The sequence below is a fragment of the Aethalodelphis obliquidens genome, unplaced genomic scaffold (assembly GCF_003676395.1).
Source record: "Aethalodelphis obliquidens isolate GAN/ISIS:26980383/991018 unplaced genomic scaffold, ASM367639v1 scaffold20, whole genome shotgun sequence".
NCBI classification, from domain to species: domain Eukaryota; kingdom Metazoa; phylum Chordata; class Mammalia; order Artiodactyla; family Delphinidae; genus Aethalodelphis; species Aethalodelphis obliquidens.
The window spans coordinates 26,962,462-26,976,238 of NW_020837964.1; the positions used below are offsets into that span (position 1 = coordinate 26,962,462).

The 13,777-nt window shown below is 50.5% G+C and overlaps 1 protein-coding gene across 1 annotated transcript in view; it reads left to right on the forward strand.

The window, feature by feature from the left end:
- The window catches only part of CNGB1 (cyclic nucleotide gated channel subunit beta 1), a gene marked incomplete at its 3' end in the record, with an annotated part of 64,110 nt that overhangs the window by 19,713 nt on the left and 30,620 nt on the right, over positions 1-13,777 (forward strand). The window contains exons 13-16 of the mRNA XM_027119932.1: positions 390-483; positions 1,137-1,173; positions 9,087-9,333; positions 12,245-12,343. Of these exons, the coding sequence (XP_026975733.1) occupies positions 390-483; positions 1,137-1,173; positions 9,087-9,333; positions 12,245-12,343 (477 nt within the window). The remainder of the gene's footprint in view (positions 1-389; positions 484-1,136; positions 1,174-9,086; positions 9,334-12,244; positions 12,344-13,777) is intronic.

The window sequence follows — 13,777 nt, forward strand, 5'->3', positions numbered from 1 at the left end:
CACTCTACAACGCCCTTTGGTCAGCCCCTAAAGGACAGCTCCTCAAAAGCGTCCTCCGTGATTTTCTTTGAACTTGCTGTTCCCCTTTCCTGGACACTATTCCCTACCTATGCCCAGCTCACAGGCCACCTCCTCTGGGAAGCCCTCCTTCCTAGGCAGAATTGTGCTGTGCCCTTCATAGCTACTTGCTCCAGAGGTGTGACTCAGACTGGGAACTTGTTAGCAGGATGTGAGATCTGCCACCTGCCTGTGCTGGGAGCTTCAAGAGGGCGAGGACCTATCCTTAGGCGTCTTTGTGCCCCAGCTCCTGGCACAGAGCCTGGCACTCAGCACAGTTCAGGAAACATTTAACACCCCTAACCCCAGCCCTTCCCTCTGCCCCCTCGCAGTCACAGTGTCCTGCTGGATAGCTGTCTGGTGGCGCAGGGAGGCGAGGACCAGAGTGGAGTAGGTGGAGCCGAGCGCCAGAGCGCCTCGCACCAGGTACGGAACAGCACCAGGCTGGCGGCCGGGCTACCTCAGAGGCCTGGACTGGAGTCGGCGGAAGGCGCTGGGCCTTGTCCCCTTTGCTTACAGGGGCGGGGTTTGGCTCATGAGATGCCCACGGGACAGAAGTGAGCAGGGTGGTGCGTGCTGTGAGGCCCTGCTTGTAGCAGGGGTCAGATGGTGTCAGGAAGGGCCCCGGGTGGTACGGCCATGAGTGGGAAGCAGTGGGCTTAGACTCCAGTCCTCACGTGGCTGTGTGACCCTGGGCAAGTCACCTCCCCACTCTGGGCCTCATTGGCCACCTTTGTAAAATGGGGCTAAAAACCCTTCCCTGGAGTGCTGTATACAGTCCTACGCTGTGAAGTGCGGTGCTGGGTGGAGAGTGCCATGGTGGCTGCTTCAGTTGCTTTGTCCCCACGCGCAGAGGGCTGCCCGAGAGTTTCCCCTCATTATATGTGACAGGTCCAGGTGTTGGGGCCTGGGGCTCCTATGTGCACTGGACGCCCCAGAAGGTGAGTGGGAGGGTATGACCAAACGGGCTAGTCTTGGGGCCCATCCTGAGGGTAGATCCCCCCACAGGGGCTGGGCTGGACTAGGGCTAGGACAGGGCTTGATGGTCACAGCTTCGGTTTCCTCTTTATCTTTTGCAGGAGCTGCAGGAGGAGGCCGTGGCCGCCAGCTCAGGAGGTAGGCGTGTGGTGGGGTTGCATAAGAATGTCCAGGATGCTTTCAGGCTGGGGGCAGCCAGGGTACAGGGGCAAACCCTCCTCCTGTCCCTCTCAACTCGTCCCCCTGCCCCATCCCATCCTCAGGCAAAACCCATTCTGTGCATCTTAGGGCCACTTTGTCAGAGCCTGATGATGTATTTCAAAGGCCCCAGGGCAATTGCACTGAGGCCCCCGCCCCCGGACCCCAAGAGGCCTGGGGAAATCACACTCCCAGCCAGCCCCTCCTGCCAACCCCCTCACTGGGGACACAGCTCTCTAGGTTACTGCCCAGCGAGCATTTGGCTCAAATGTAACGTACCTGAGTGAAAACTGGGGCCAGAGCTCGCTAAGGCTGTGTCCTCGACTCTGCGTCCTCTGAGCTCTTCCTTACTGCTAAGATCCCAGCACGATCTGATTATTTGTCACTCCCACCCCTAATCCTGAGAACTTCAGGGATGGCGGGGACAGAGCCTAGGGGAGTGAGGATGTCTGGACACTGAGCCCTGGCCTCGCAAACTTCCACAGGCCTCAAGACACGGGTGGTGCTCCACCTGCCCTTTGAGGCAGACAGACCATTTTACAGATGAGAAAACTGAGGCTCCACGTGGGCAGCATTTGGCTCAGTGGTCAAGGACACAGACCTGCATTTCACTGTCGGCTCCTCCCTCTTCCTCACTCTTCTGTGGCCTCTCTTAACTGTGGCTCCCTACTCAAGAAAGAGGCTGTAACAGTACCTGCCGCACGGGGTTGTTGGGCAGAGTGGGGGTGACAATGCATCACTGGAACTGAAAGAAGAGACCATAATGGGGACCACGACAATGACGTTTGTGTCCCAGGCAGCCATTGGTGGAAATGGGACTGGGCCCGCGTGTCTTAACCCCAGGTGTCCTGAGCCTGCCCCCCACCTGATCTTTGAAAAAATCCTCTGTTAACTTTAACCCAAATCTGCCAGAAACCTACTAAGTCTGCACCCCACACGGATGAACAAGACCAGGATCACCCGGTGGCAGACTCAGGTTCCGTGGGGCTGGTTCCACCCCCTTCCCCAGGTCATTTGGAAGCAGGTGGCCTGGGAACCACACTTTGAGAAACACTGAAACACAGCCCTTTGTCTGCCGCCACTCGAAAGTATGGCTCTTGAACCAGCAGCTTTGGTGTCACCTGGGAGCTGGTTAGAAATGCAGAATCCCAGGCCCCATCCCAGACCTGCTGAACCAGAATCTGCACTGTTAAAAAGATCCCTGGTGATTTCTCTGCACATTTGTGTTTGAGAGGCAATGGCCTTGAGCCCTTGTTCTCAATCATGACTGCACATTGGAATCATCTGGGGAGATTTAAAAATCTTGGGGCCAGGGCTTCCCTGGTGGCGCAGTGGTTGAGAGTCCGCCTGCCGATGCAGGGGACACGGGTTCGTGCCCCGGTCCGGGAAGATCCCACATGCCGTGGAGCGGCTGGGCCCATGAGCCATGGCCGCTGAGCCTGTGCGTCCGGAGCCTGTGCTCAGCGACGGGAGTGGCCACAACAGCGAGAGGCCCGAGTACCGCAAAAAAAAAAAAAAAAAAAAAAATCTTGGGGCCAGTCCTCACCCCAGACCATTAAATCAGAATCTCTGGGGATGGGCCCACGCATCAGGCATTTCCAGACCTCCCCAGGCGATTCCAATAGGCAGCCCATTTGGGGAAACAGGGACCTAGGAAAAGTTATTGCTTCTGGTTGGAAGTGAAATTAATTGAGCTCCAGGATTTCTTTGGGATGGAAAATCCTACCAGGCTAAGAACGTTTGAGTCTGTGAGCCTAAGCCTGAGGGGTTCTGGGTTCTCTGATTCTAATTTCTTTGAGTCTAAAGTATGAAATGCTACGATGGTTGGTTAGCAGAGAAAGCTCCAGAACTGGGGCGCTCAGGGCTGGCTCTCAGAGCTGTTGGGTGGACGAGCCACATGACTGGTGATGCTCTTGACACTGAACTCCAGGGACAAGGGTGACGCTCCAGACTTTGGGTGCAGCTGCTGCGAGCGCAGGTGGGCACCGGGCTGGTCCGTGGTGGCGCTGGTGGGGAAGAGCCCCACCTACCCTGCCTCTCCCAACTCTGTGCTCCTCATTGCAGTCCCCAGGGTCCCGCCTCTGCCTGAGATCCCCTGCCCCTAGCACCAAGGCTAAACCAGGCCGGGACGTGGAGCTGAATCGCCTGGTCCAGGACCAGCCACCTGGCCAAGTGACCCCTGGGCTTACTCCCCCAAACCTGGTGGAGCACCTCCCCAATGTGCCCAGCCACCACCCCCCGATCACCCGCACCCCTGTCCTCATCTCCCGGAGGACAGCCTTGTCCAACTCCAGCTTCGCCAAGGAGACCAGGAGCTCCATCGGTCGCCTAGGTAGCGTGAAATTGACCACCCAGCGCGCTGGTGTCTGTGGTGTGCTTCTGCATGGCTTGGGCTGTTTCCTGCATGGGTGCCATGGTCTTGGCGTGGGACCACTATTTGGGCTCATGGAACACCACCCCTTCTTCCTTTGCTGACCAGTGCCTTCATCTTGCTTTGTGGTGACTTGAAGGGTATTAGTCCCCTTCTCTCTGTGCCTAAAATTCCACAATGAGCAATTCATTTCTTTGGGTTAAACACGGCTTTTTGCAGATCATCAATTTTTATACAGGTAGTCACTCATACCCGAGTTTAAACAAGTCACTCAGATCTCCAGGCCAAGAGGCTTGGGGCAGGGAGCTGGGTGGGGGAAGAGAATAATCAGAGGGGAATGAACCAGAAGAGGAATGTGGAGGTCCGTTGCAGACAGAATCTACCGACCTTGAGAGTTGGCTGGGAGCTAGACTTTCTGAGGACTGTTGTTATCTGCTCAGCAAATTCCCTTTCAGGAAAGGGGAGGCCCCCAGGTGCTGACAGGCAGACCCAGAGGAGGCGTCCTCAGGGGCTAGTGCAGAGAGAGAGCCTGTCTGGATCCATTTAATTGTGACAAGATCCCCGCAGTGGCCTTCGGAAAGTGCTGGGGGACATACTGGTGCCTCTGGGCTAACCCCTGTCACTTTCTGCCTTGACTCAAACCAGACCTGCCATTTTCCCTTTAATTTGTTTCTTTGTTTTTGGATTACACTGGGCAAGTTTGCCTCTGAGATTCACAGGCAGGTCGAGCTGAACATTTCACAAGAAGAGATCCACTCTCGTCCTCTCCCTCCTCCTGGCCTGGGGTGGGCACAGAGTTGGGGCAAGGTGGCACGTGATCAACCCCATGACAGGGGATGACACGCCAGGCTCAGTGTTCCGGGTAGGGCCTAAATCTCCTCACTCCAAAGGGTCTTCCACGCCCTCTACCCTTATATCGCGGCTCGAGTTTTGTGCACTCTGTACCAACTCTGCGTTTATTTACTTACCATCTTTCTTTCAGTGGATTCACTTTTTTCATTTAATTGAGTGTATTTAAACAGGAAGCTTTACATTATAATTCAAATGGAAAACCAGCATGGCCTGCCCTAAATATAGAGAAGGCATAAACAGAAATAACCACAAAGGTATGGAGAACAATGCAGAGTCGGTAGTTTCTAGTGAGGTACGTGGCCTGCTGAAGGCTCATAGCTGAGTCTGCTCTCCCAGCTGCAAAGGGGGATTCAGACGTGTCAGAGAGGTGTTAAGGCCATAGCAGCACTAACCTGAGGCTTTCTCTCTGCCTTCTCAGGATCCAGACAGAACCGGACAGGGAGAAATGGTTCCGTTCTGTCATCCTTTGCCTTGGCTATGCCATCTAAAGTCATCGTGTGCCTTCTCTGGTCCCTGGGAGCCCCACACTTTGAGAAATAGTCCCAGTGGCACATTGGGACAGTGGGTGGAACCGGCTGTCATTGACACATGATGATTTTATTTTATTTACTGATGAATAGGCAAGGATGTTTACTGCAGCACTGTTTAAATAGTCATTAATACAGACTATTTATAAAATGACTCTATTAGCCATTAAAAATAAAACAAGTAGAGAAATAGAAAATATTGTCAGTCAAAAAAATCTTTCAGATAATTAAAAGATTTAAAAAACAGGGATTTCTATAAGGCTTGGTATTGGCCACGGTAGTGGTCGAATTTACAACACAGATGAATAGAGAGATGTAAATCAAGGCCTTCTTCCCCAGACTTGGTTCTAAAACATTTACTATCTAGGATCAAGAGCATGGTCCTTCGGTGATAGTTTGCGGGTCTCATATATGGTTTCTACCTACGCCCAATCTAAACAGTAGGACACACGATGATCTTAGATGCTGCAGACAAGGCGGTGACAGCATGTAGTGAGAACATTATTCCCATTTCAGTGGTGCTGCTTGGCACCTCTCAGCCGAGGTTTCTTTTTTTTTAATTTTTTAATTTTTTAATTTTTTTTTTTGCGGTATGCGGGCCTCTCACTGCTGTGGCCTCTCCCGTTGCGGAGCACAGGCTCCGGTTGCGCAGGCTCAGCGGCCATGGCTCACGGGCCCAGCCGCTCCGCGGCATGTGGGATCTTCCCGGATTGGGGCACGAACCCGTGTCCCCTGCCTCGGCAGGCGGACTCTCAACCACTGCGCCACCAGGGAAGCCCCCAAGGTTTCATTTTGACAGAGGCCTCTACGTATATTGGTCACCAACCTCAGGATGGGAGAAGAGTTTCAGCTCTGGAGCCAGGCTGCCTGGGTCCAAATCTGGGCTCTGCTGAAAGTTTCTTAATCTCTCTGTGCTTCGGTTTCCTTCTCCACAAAATGGGGACAATGGTAACAGGGACCTCATAGAGTGGCCGGGAACGATGAAGGAGTTTATATATATAAAGCGCTTAGAGTTTAGTGAAATTAATGCCTAGCAGGCATATAGGAAGTGCTTAACAGTAAATATTGTTATTCTCTAAACCAATTTAAGCATAAGATATTCTTTATATTCGGAATTATAGTATTCTTATTCTATAAATCAGTATAATATAAACAAATATAATTTCTACTTTGAGTTTCTGCTCTGCCAAGCTGGCAGGAAATGAAACATCAGGCTTAGGAGTTCCCCGCCCTCCCCTGGGAGTGATTGAGTTCATAGGGTCTTGTGCAGGGCGAGGCAGGGGGTAAGGGGACCACCTTCTCCTTCCCAGGTTCCGTGAGACAGCTTCATGGATGCTGAGACCAGGGTGTTTTTTTGCTGCCTGGGGGCCATGCTGGGGGCACCCCAGGGCCCTGAGCATTTTTGAGAAGCTGCCCTTGTCCTGGCTGCCTCCAAGCCCCTAGCCCACCTCCAGCTCACCTCTCTCAAGGTCTTCAGGGAAGCAGGGGGAAGTCCCCGCTGCACCGTGTCTCTCTCCTGTGAGGCCCTGAAGAGGTAAATTTGTCACTCTATGCAAAAACGTGATACTATATATAGAAAATCCTAAGGACTCCATGCAAAAACCACTAGATCTAATAAATGAGTTCAGCAAAGTAGCAGGATACAGGATAAACATTCAAAAATCGGTTGCATTTCTTTACACTAACAATGATATATCAGAAAGGGAATGTAAAAAAAGAATACCTTTTAAAACAGCACCAGAAAAAATAAAATACCTAGGAATAAACCTGACCAAGGAGGTGAAAGACTTATACACTGAAAACTATGAAACATTAATAAAGGAAATTAAAGAGGATTCAAAGAAATGGAAAGATATCCCATGCTCTTGGATTGGAAGAATTAATATTGTTAAAACGACAATACTACCCAAAGCAATCGACAGATTTAATATGATCCCCATCAAAATACCCAAGACATTTTTCACAGAACTAGAACAAATAATCAAAAAATTTATATGGAACCATAAAAGACCCAGAATTGCCAAAGCAATCCTGAGGAAAAAAAGCAAAGCAGGAGGCATAACTCTCCCAGACTTCAGACAATACTACAAAGCTACCGTAATCAAAACAGCATCGTACTGGTACAAAAACATACATACGGATCAATGGAACAGAATAGAGAGCCCAGAAATAAACCCACACACCTACAGTCAATTAATCTTTGACAAAGGAGGCAAGAATATAAAATGGGGAAAAGACAGTCTCTTCAGAAAGTGGTGCTGGGAAAGTTGGACAGCTGCATGTAAATCAATGAAGTAGAACACACCCTCATAGCATACACAACAATAAACTCAAAATGGCTTAAAGACTCAAACATAACACATGACACCATAAAACTCCAAGAAGAGAACATAGGCAAAACATTCTCTGACATAAATAGTACCAATGTTATCCTAGGTCAGTCTCCCAAGGCAATAGAAATAAAAGCAAAAATAAACAAATGGGACCTAATCAAGCTTTTGCACAGCAAAGGAAACCATTAAAAACAAAAACAAAAAAAAGACAACCTAGGGAATGGGAGAAAATATTTGCAAATGATGTGACAGACAAGGGCTTAATCTCCAAAATATACAAACAGCTCATACAACTCAACACAATAACAAAACAACCCAATTGAAAAATGGGCAGAAGACATTAATAGACATTTCTCCAAAGAAGGCATAGAGGCGGCCAACAGACACATGAAAAGATGCTCAACATCACTAATTATTAGAGAAATGCAAATCAAAACTGCATTGAAGTACCACCTCACACTGGTCAGAATGGCTATCATTAAAAAGTCTACAAATAACAGATGCTGGAGAGGGTGTGGAGAAAAGGGAACCCTCCTATACTGTTGGTGGGAATGTAAATTGGTGCAGCCACTATGGAGAACAGTATGGAGGTTCCTCAGAAAACTAGAACTAGAGTTGCCATATGATCCAGCAATCCCACTCCTAGGCATATACCCAGACAACACTATAATTCAGAAAGACACATGCACACCTATGTTCATAGCAGCACTATTCACAATAGCCAAGATATGAAAACAACCTACATGTCCATTGACAGAAGAATGGATAAAGAAGATGTTGTGCATATATACAATGGAATACTACTCAGCCATAAAAAAGAATGAAATAAGGCCATTTGCAGCAACATGGATGCAACTAGAGATTATCACACCAAGTGAAGTAAGTCAGAAAGAGAAAGACAAATACCATATGATACCACTTACATGTGGAATCTAAATATGGCACAAATGAACCTATCTACAAGACAGAAACAGACTCAGACATAGAGAGCAGACTGGTGGTTGCCAAAGGGGAGGGGGTGGGGAGGGAAGGACTGGGAGTTTGGGATTAGCAGAGGTAAACTATTATACATAGGATGGATAAACAACAAGGTCCTACTGTAGAGCACAGGGAACTATATTCAATATCCTGTGACAAACCATAATAGAAAAGAATATTAAAAAAAGGAATATTGATATGTGTATAACTGAGTCATTTTGCTGTACAGCAGAGATTGACACAACATGGTAAATCAAATATAAAAAGAGTGTGAGGTCCTTTAGCCCCATGTCTCATGCCCCCACAGGCCTGGGAAAGCCTTGTCACTCCTACCTTGGGATGGGGAAACTGAGGCCCAGAGAGGGGAAGCAGCTGAGCCAGGCTGCACCAGGCGAGGCCCTAGGACGTGGCACCCCCAGGCTCCCCGTGCTCTATCTGAGTGATGCACCCCCATCACCCACTCCAGGGCCTTGATGCTCCTCCAGGCCCAGGGAAACCAGGCTGGGTTTTAGAGAGCTGGGCTCCAGGCTGTGTCCAGGAGCTCCTGTGGCTTCTGTGGCATCGTGGCTTCTTCTGTGGCTCCTGGGTTAGTGGCTGGCATGGGCGTGGCTGTCAGAGGGCCCTGGGCTCTGCATCGTTGTGCCCGCTGCATGGATCTCTCCTGTGGGCCCTGTTGGGAGGCAAGGCTTCCAGAGGCCCCTCCACACACGCTTTCTGTGGCTTCCCTGTAGAACACAGCAAGGCCCTGGGACCTGGCTTCTCTCTGACACTGTGCCTCCTTCCTCTCCCCAGTACCTGCCACGGAAGAGCACCCAGAATTGCAGGTGGAAGACGCTGATGCTGACAGCCAGCCCCTCAACGAGGAGGAGAATCCACCCTCTCCCATGGAAGAGCCCCCGGAAGTGCAGGTGGAAGACGCTGATGCCGACAGCCAGCCCCTCAACGAGGAGGAGAATCCACCCTCTCCCGTGCCGCTGCCCCCGTCTCCTGCCAAATGCGACACACTTGGGGTCCCAGGATCAGCCACAGGGAGCCTCAGGTCACCTTTTATGCTTCTCTTGGGCTTTTCATAGCACAGTGCCACCTGTGCATTTGGCATTTGAGGACACTGGGGCCAGAGAGGGGAAGAAGCTGGCCCAAGTCACTCAGCAAGTTGCTGTCAGCGCTGGGACTATGGCCCCACCATTTTCCGTTCTCCTAATTTCTGGCTTCAGGCTCTATAGAAAGAGCTCTCTGAGGAAGCCCTGTCCAGAATACCCTCAATTGTACATTTGAAGGGGGTAAAAAATGTGACAGGGCTAATTTTATTGTTAAATAATACAATGGACATACCAAAGAACACTAGATATAATAACCATCCCTAACCCCACCACTCTAGGTGGTACTTTTATTTTTCTGCCTTCTCTTCCATACCTTGTCCGTGGGCCCATGCTTTTGAGTGGTTTTAGTTGAAGGAGTGATTGGATCATATCTCATTTGAGACCACATCTTATTTATTGAGCCCTTTTCCGTATTGCTAGTCTGTCTCCTTAACACTCATTGTGATGCTGTGTTGACATCCTCCAGCTCCGTGTGCCAGGATAGACATAACAATCCTCTGTGGTTGAATACTGTCCACAGTGGTGCTACAAATATCTCTTTGGTCTTCTGCCCTCTGTCCTTGGGCTCCTTTCTCGAGAGTGGGTTTTCTGGTCAGGGTTGCGTGTGTTTTTGTGCCTCTCGAGATAGGTTAGTTGCTGCATGGTTAGAGTTGGTTTTGGACAATCTGAGCCAGGTAACTGAGAGAGGGCCTGCAGAGAGCTGTAGGTAGTCTGTGAAGTGCAGTGCAGTGCTGTGTGAATGGTCAATTAAGCTAAAGGGGAGCTGCCAGTGCATCTCCTTTGCTGGCTAGATTGAGGGATGGTTCTTTTTTCTTGATTAATTCTTGCTTTTATCCATGAACCCTTGAGTAATTTCTCAGCTGAGGTCAGAAGACTGCCAAAACAGAGATGGTTGGACGTAGCAAACAGAAGGCTCCTGGATTTTGATGTGGAGAAAAGAGTCATGATCTCACCCAGCCTTGGAACACAGCTCACAGACACATCAGTCCTCACGTTTAATTCACTGAATCATGCACAAAGTACAGAGAGCAGAAGACAGGGCACCACCATAATTGTAGACATCTGGTCTACCGCCCTCTGTTCCCTTTATAAGGGTAGGGAAACTGTACAGGCTGGGTTAGAGGTGGATATTCGGGAGGAGGGAGGGGACTAAGATCACTTGGGACAAGAATCAAAGCCTCCTGCCTTTTGCTTATGAGCTGGGTCTGTGAGGCTCCTCTTATTATCATTCATTCATTCATTTGCAAACATTTACTGAACATCTTTACGTGCCAGGCTCTGCTCTAGGTGCAGTGGTTGCATCAGGGAGAAGCCTGAGAGGGGCCTGCCCTCATGGGGCTGACATTCCAGTGGGGCCAAGATAGACAATGAACAAGTAATCACACAAGGTTTTTCCAGAGAGTGCTAAGGAGAATGTGACTGTGAGAAACTGGGACGCCTCAGCCTGAGCTTGGCGCCAAGAGGGAATTCTGATGCCTGACATGAGAGGCCAGTGTGGCTGCCTGTGGCCCGGGATGGAATGAGCACTGGGGGCAACTGATGGGAACAGAAAAGCCACCAAAACAGAGGGGCACACGGGCAAGGCCCTTCTCACAGTGCAATGCTGTGGTTTGGAGTGAATCCCGAACATCCCCTGTCTACGAGGATTATGAGAATTCAACAAGCTACTGTATGTGAGGTGCTCAGCACAGGGCCAGGCACTGGGCGGTGCTGGAGGAGCATAGCTGCTGATTTAGTTCCACACTCTTGATTCTCTCCAGGCCCGGAGAGGGCACTGGGCTGGGAGCAAGAGGCCTGAGTTTAAGTCCCAGTTGTGAGATTTTTGCCCCAGTCTTCTTGTTTGCAGGCATCCTTTTAATTAGAGCGTAAAAGAGGTAAACCCATGAGTTTTGCCATTCTAGGCGAGTTGGCGGAAGGTAATAGGGTGGTTTCAGAGCCTTGTGAAATAAAGCAAGTGCTGCACATCCCTCTGACTGTATCCCTTTACGAGCCCTAATGATGGAGTCCTGAGTCACAGTGGTTGAGTATGGGAAGAGTACCAAGTGGATTCAAATCTAGACACCAGCAGCTGAGACACCAGTGATTCCAAATGCAGCACTCTGTGGCAGACTTGGACTGAATGATGGGGACCTGGACATAATTTAGCCTTCATTCTTCAGATAGGGAAGCGGGAACTCCAGGAGGGCATGGGCTTTCCCCAGGTCACACCATGAGCTGGAAAACAGACTTCATGGCCCGTGGGTGTCAGCTTTTCCAGCCAGGGGCACATCTGCAAAGGGAGAGAAGCTGAGCTTCCAGGAGAGTTAATAAGATGGAATGTGAGCCCTCACACCTTCTCAGTAGCTGGAAGGGTGGTGTGATGGAGAAGGGGACGGGGTGGACTGGGAAGGGCAGTGCCCTCAGACTGGGAGGTGGAAGGGAGAAGGATGTTTAAACTGAGACCCGACTGAGGGATAAGCACCTCACTGAATTGGGTAGGTTTAGTCCCATTTTATAGAGGGGGAAAACTGAGACAGCTCAGAGGGTTTGAGTAACTTGCCAAGGTCACACACTGGGAAGAAGCAGGGCTGGGGTGCAAATTCGGGTTTGCCCGATCCCAAGTCAGTGCTGTTACTTTTATGCTAGGCCATTGAATGGATGCAGAGACCGAGATCCAGAGGTTGGATGTGTCCCCTCTTCTCTTTTTTGTTTCCCTGCAGGCAAGCGAGGACCCTTTGGCAGCACCATCCTCTGTCCCCACCTCCCCCCCAGGATTCGCTCTGGGTGATCTGCAGGGCTCAAAGTTGGTTCACCCCCTCGCGGCCCCTGCCTCCCTGAAGGCCCCTCCCTTCCATGTCTGTGCTCTTGCAGGAAGAGGCTGTGCTCCCAAGATGATGAGGCTGAAGAGCTGTCACCGGCTGTATCGCCCGTGGTCGCTTGTTCGGACCCCACCAGCCTGCAGGGCACTGAGTAAGTGGGGGCCACCTCTGGGGTCTCAGGGAACCAGAAGTCTGGGTGGGGATGGGCAAGCAAAGGGAGGTGAGTTGGGGGGAGAATGGATGTTTTTAGAACCTTCCACCCCAAGGCAGACTGTGCCCGTGGCTTCCCGGCAGTAAGAGAGGGCCGGGTCTCCTGCCCAGGCTGCTTCTGACCAGCCCAGAAATTCTGAAAAATCTGGTCAGCAGAATGGGCTCAAGCTCTGGGCCCAGCTGTGTCCAGAACCACAGAGAGTGGGCCCTGGGGAATCCACATCTTTATAAGCTCCCCAGGTGATTCTGATGCAACTGGTCTGTGGAACAATGTTTAGAGGCAACTACGAGGGCATCGGGACCTGTGTCTCTGACATCGAAGTGTCACAAGGGCTGGGCCAGTGGGAGGTGTTTTCCTGAAGAGTCTACGTAGGCTGGTGACAGTGAATACCCCAGCCCTGGGCTCTGGCCTGGGATCCTCACCTCCTCTCCAGCCATTGCTTCTGGAGTGACCTTAGGAGACAATATACTTTCCTTCCAGTCCTTTTTTCTGTCCATAATTTTGTGGAGTTTATGCTTAACAGTATTGTGGAAAGTTCAGAAAAGCAAAAGAAGCAGGAAAAAACCCAAACCTCACGTATAGTCCAGTGATCCATTTTAGCATACAGTGGAGTCACATCTTATGCAGTAGGGTAGGGGTAGGGGTAGGGTTTACTATCAGAAAATAAGCCAGAAATCAGGTATAATAATAAAAACTACCTTTGAAAACTCTTAAGGTGGTCAGCATGGAACCCCATGTATTACCTGAGTAGGTTAAGATGCTATAACAAATAGACCTCAGTGATTCAGTGGCTTAAGGAAGAAGACGTCTCATATGTCACAGTTGTGTCACTGGTGGTGTGTTTCAGGTCAGTGGAAGGCTCTGCCCCCTGCAGTCATTTAGGGCCCCAGCCAACAGTGGCTCTGCCACCTTTGTGTGGCTTTCAAGACCCTGCTGGTCACCACTAGAAAGGGGGAGTGCCAGGACGCTCTTCCACAAGGAGGCCCGGAATTGCACTAGCATGTCCACCCATGAGAGCTCGCACGGCCACACCTGGGCAATGTAGTCGCTGGCTGCATGGTGACCCCTCCCTGCAGGAGGGAGTGGGTGTGGGTGAGCAGCTCGTGTCTCCTCTGCCCCCCAGCACTATCTCTCATTATGACCCCCCCACTGATTTTCTCCAGCTAGCTCCCTCAACTGACACAAGAAGAGTAGTTGGCTTGAGTTTCAGTGCCTCAATGTATGAAAAAAAACAGTAGATCTGTAAACATTAGTGTTACCCTCAGCTCAGCAAGAAGATCACAGGCTACTCAGAGGAGAACATAGAACATAGGCTGGTTCACACGGCCACCCGTCTCAACTCACCCAGGGCTCTTGACACGCACTGAGCGGAAG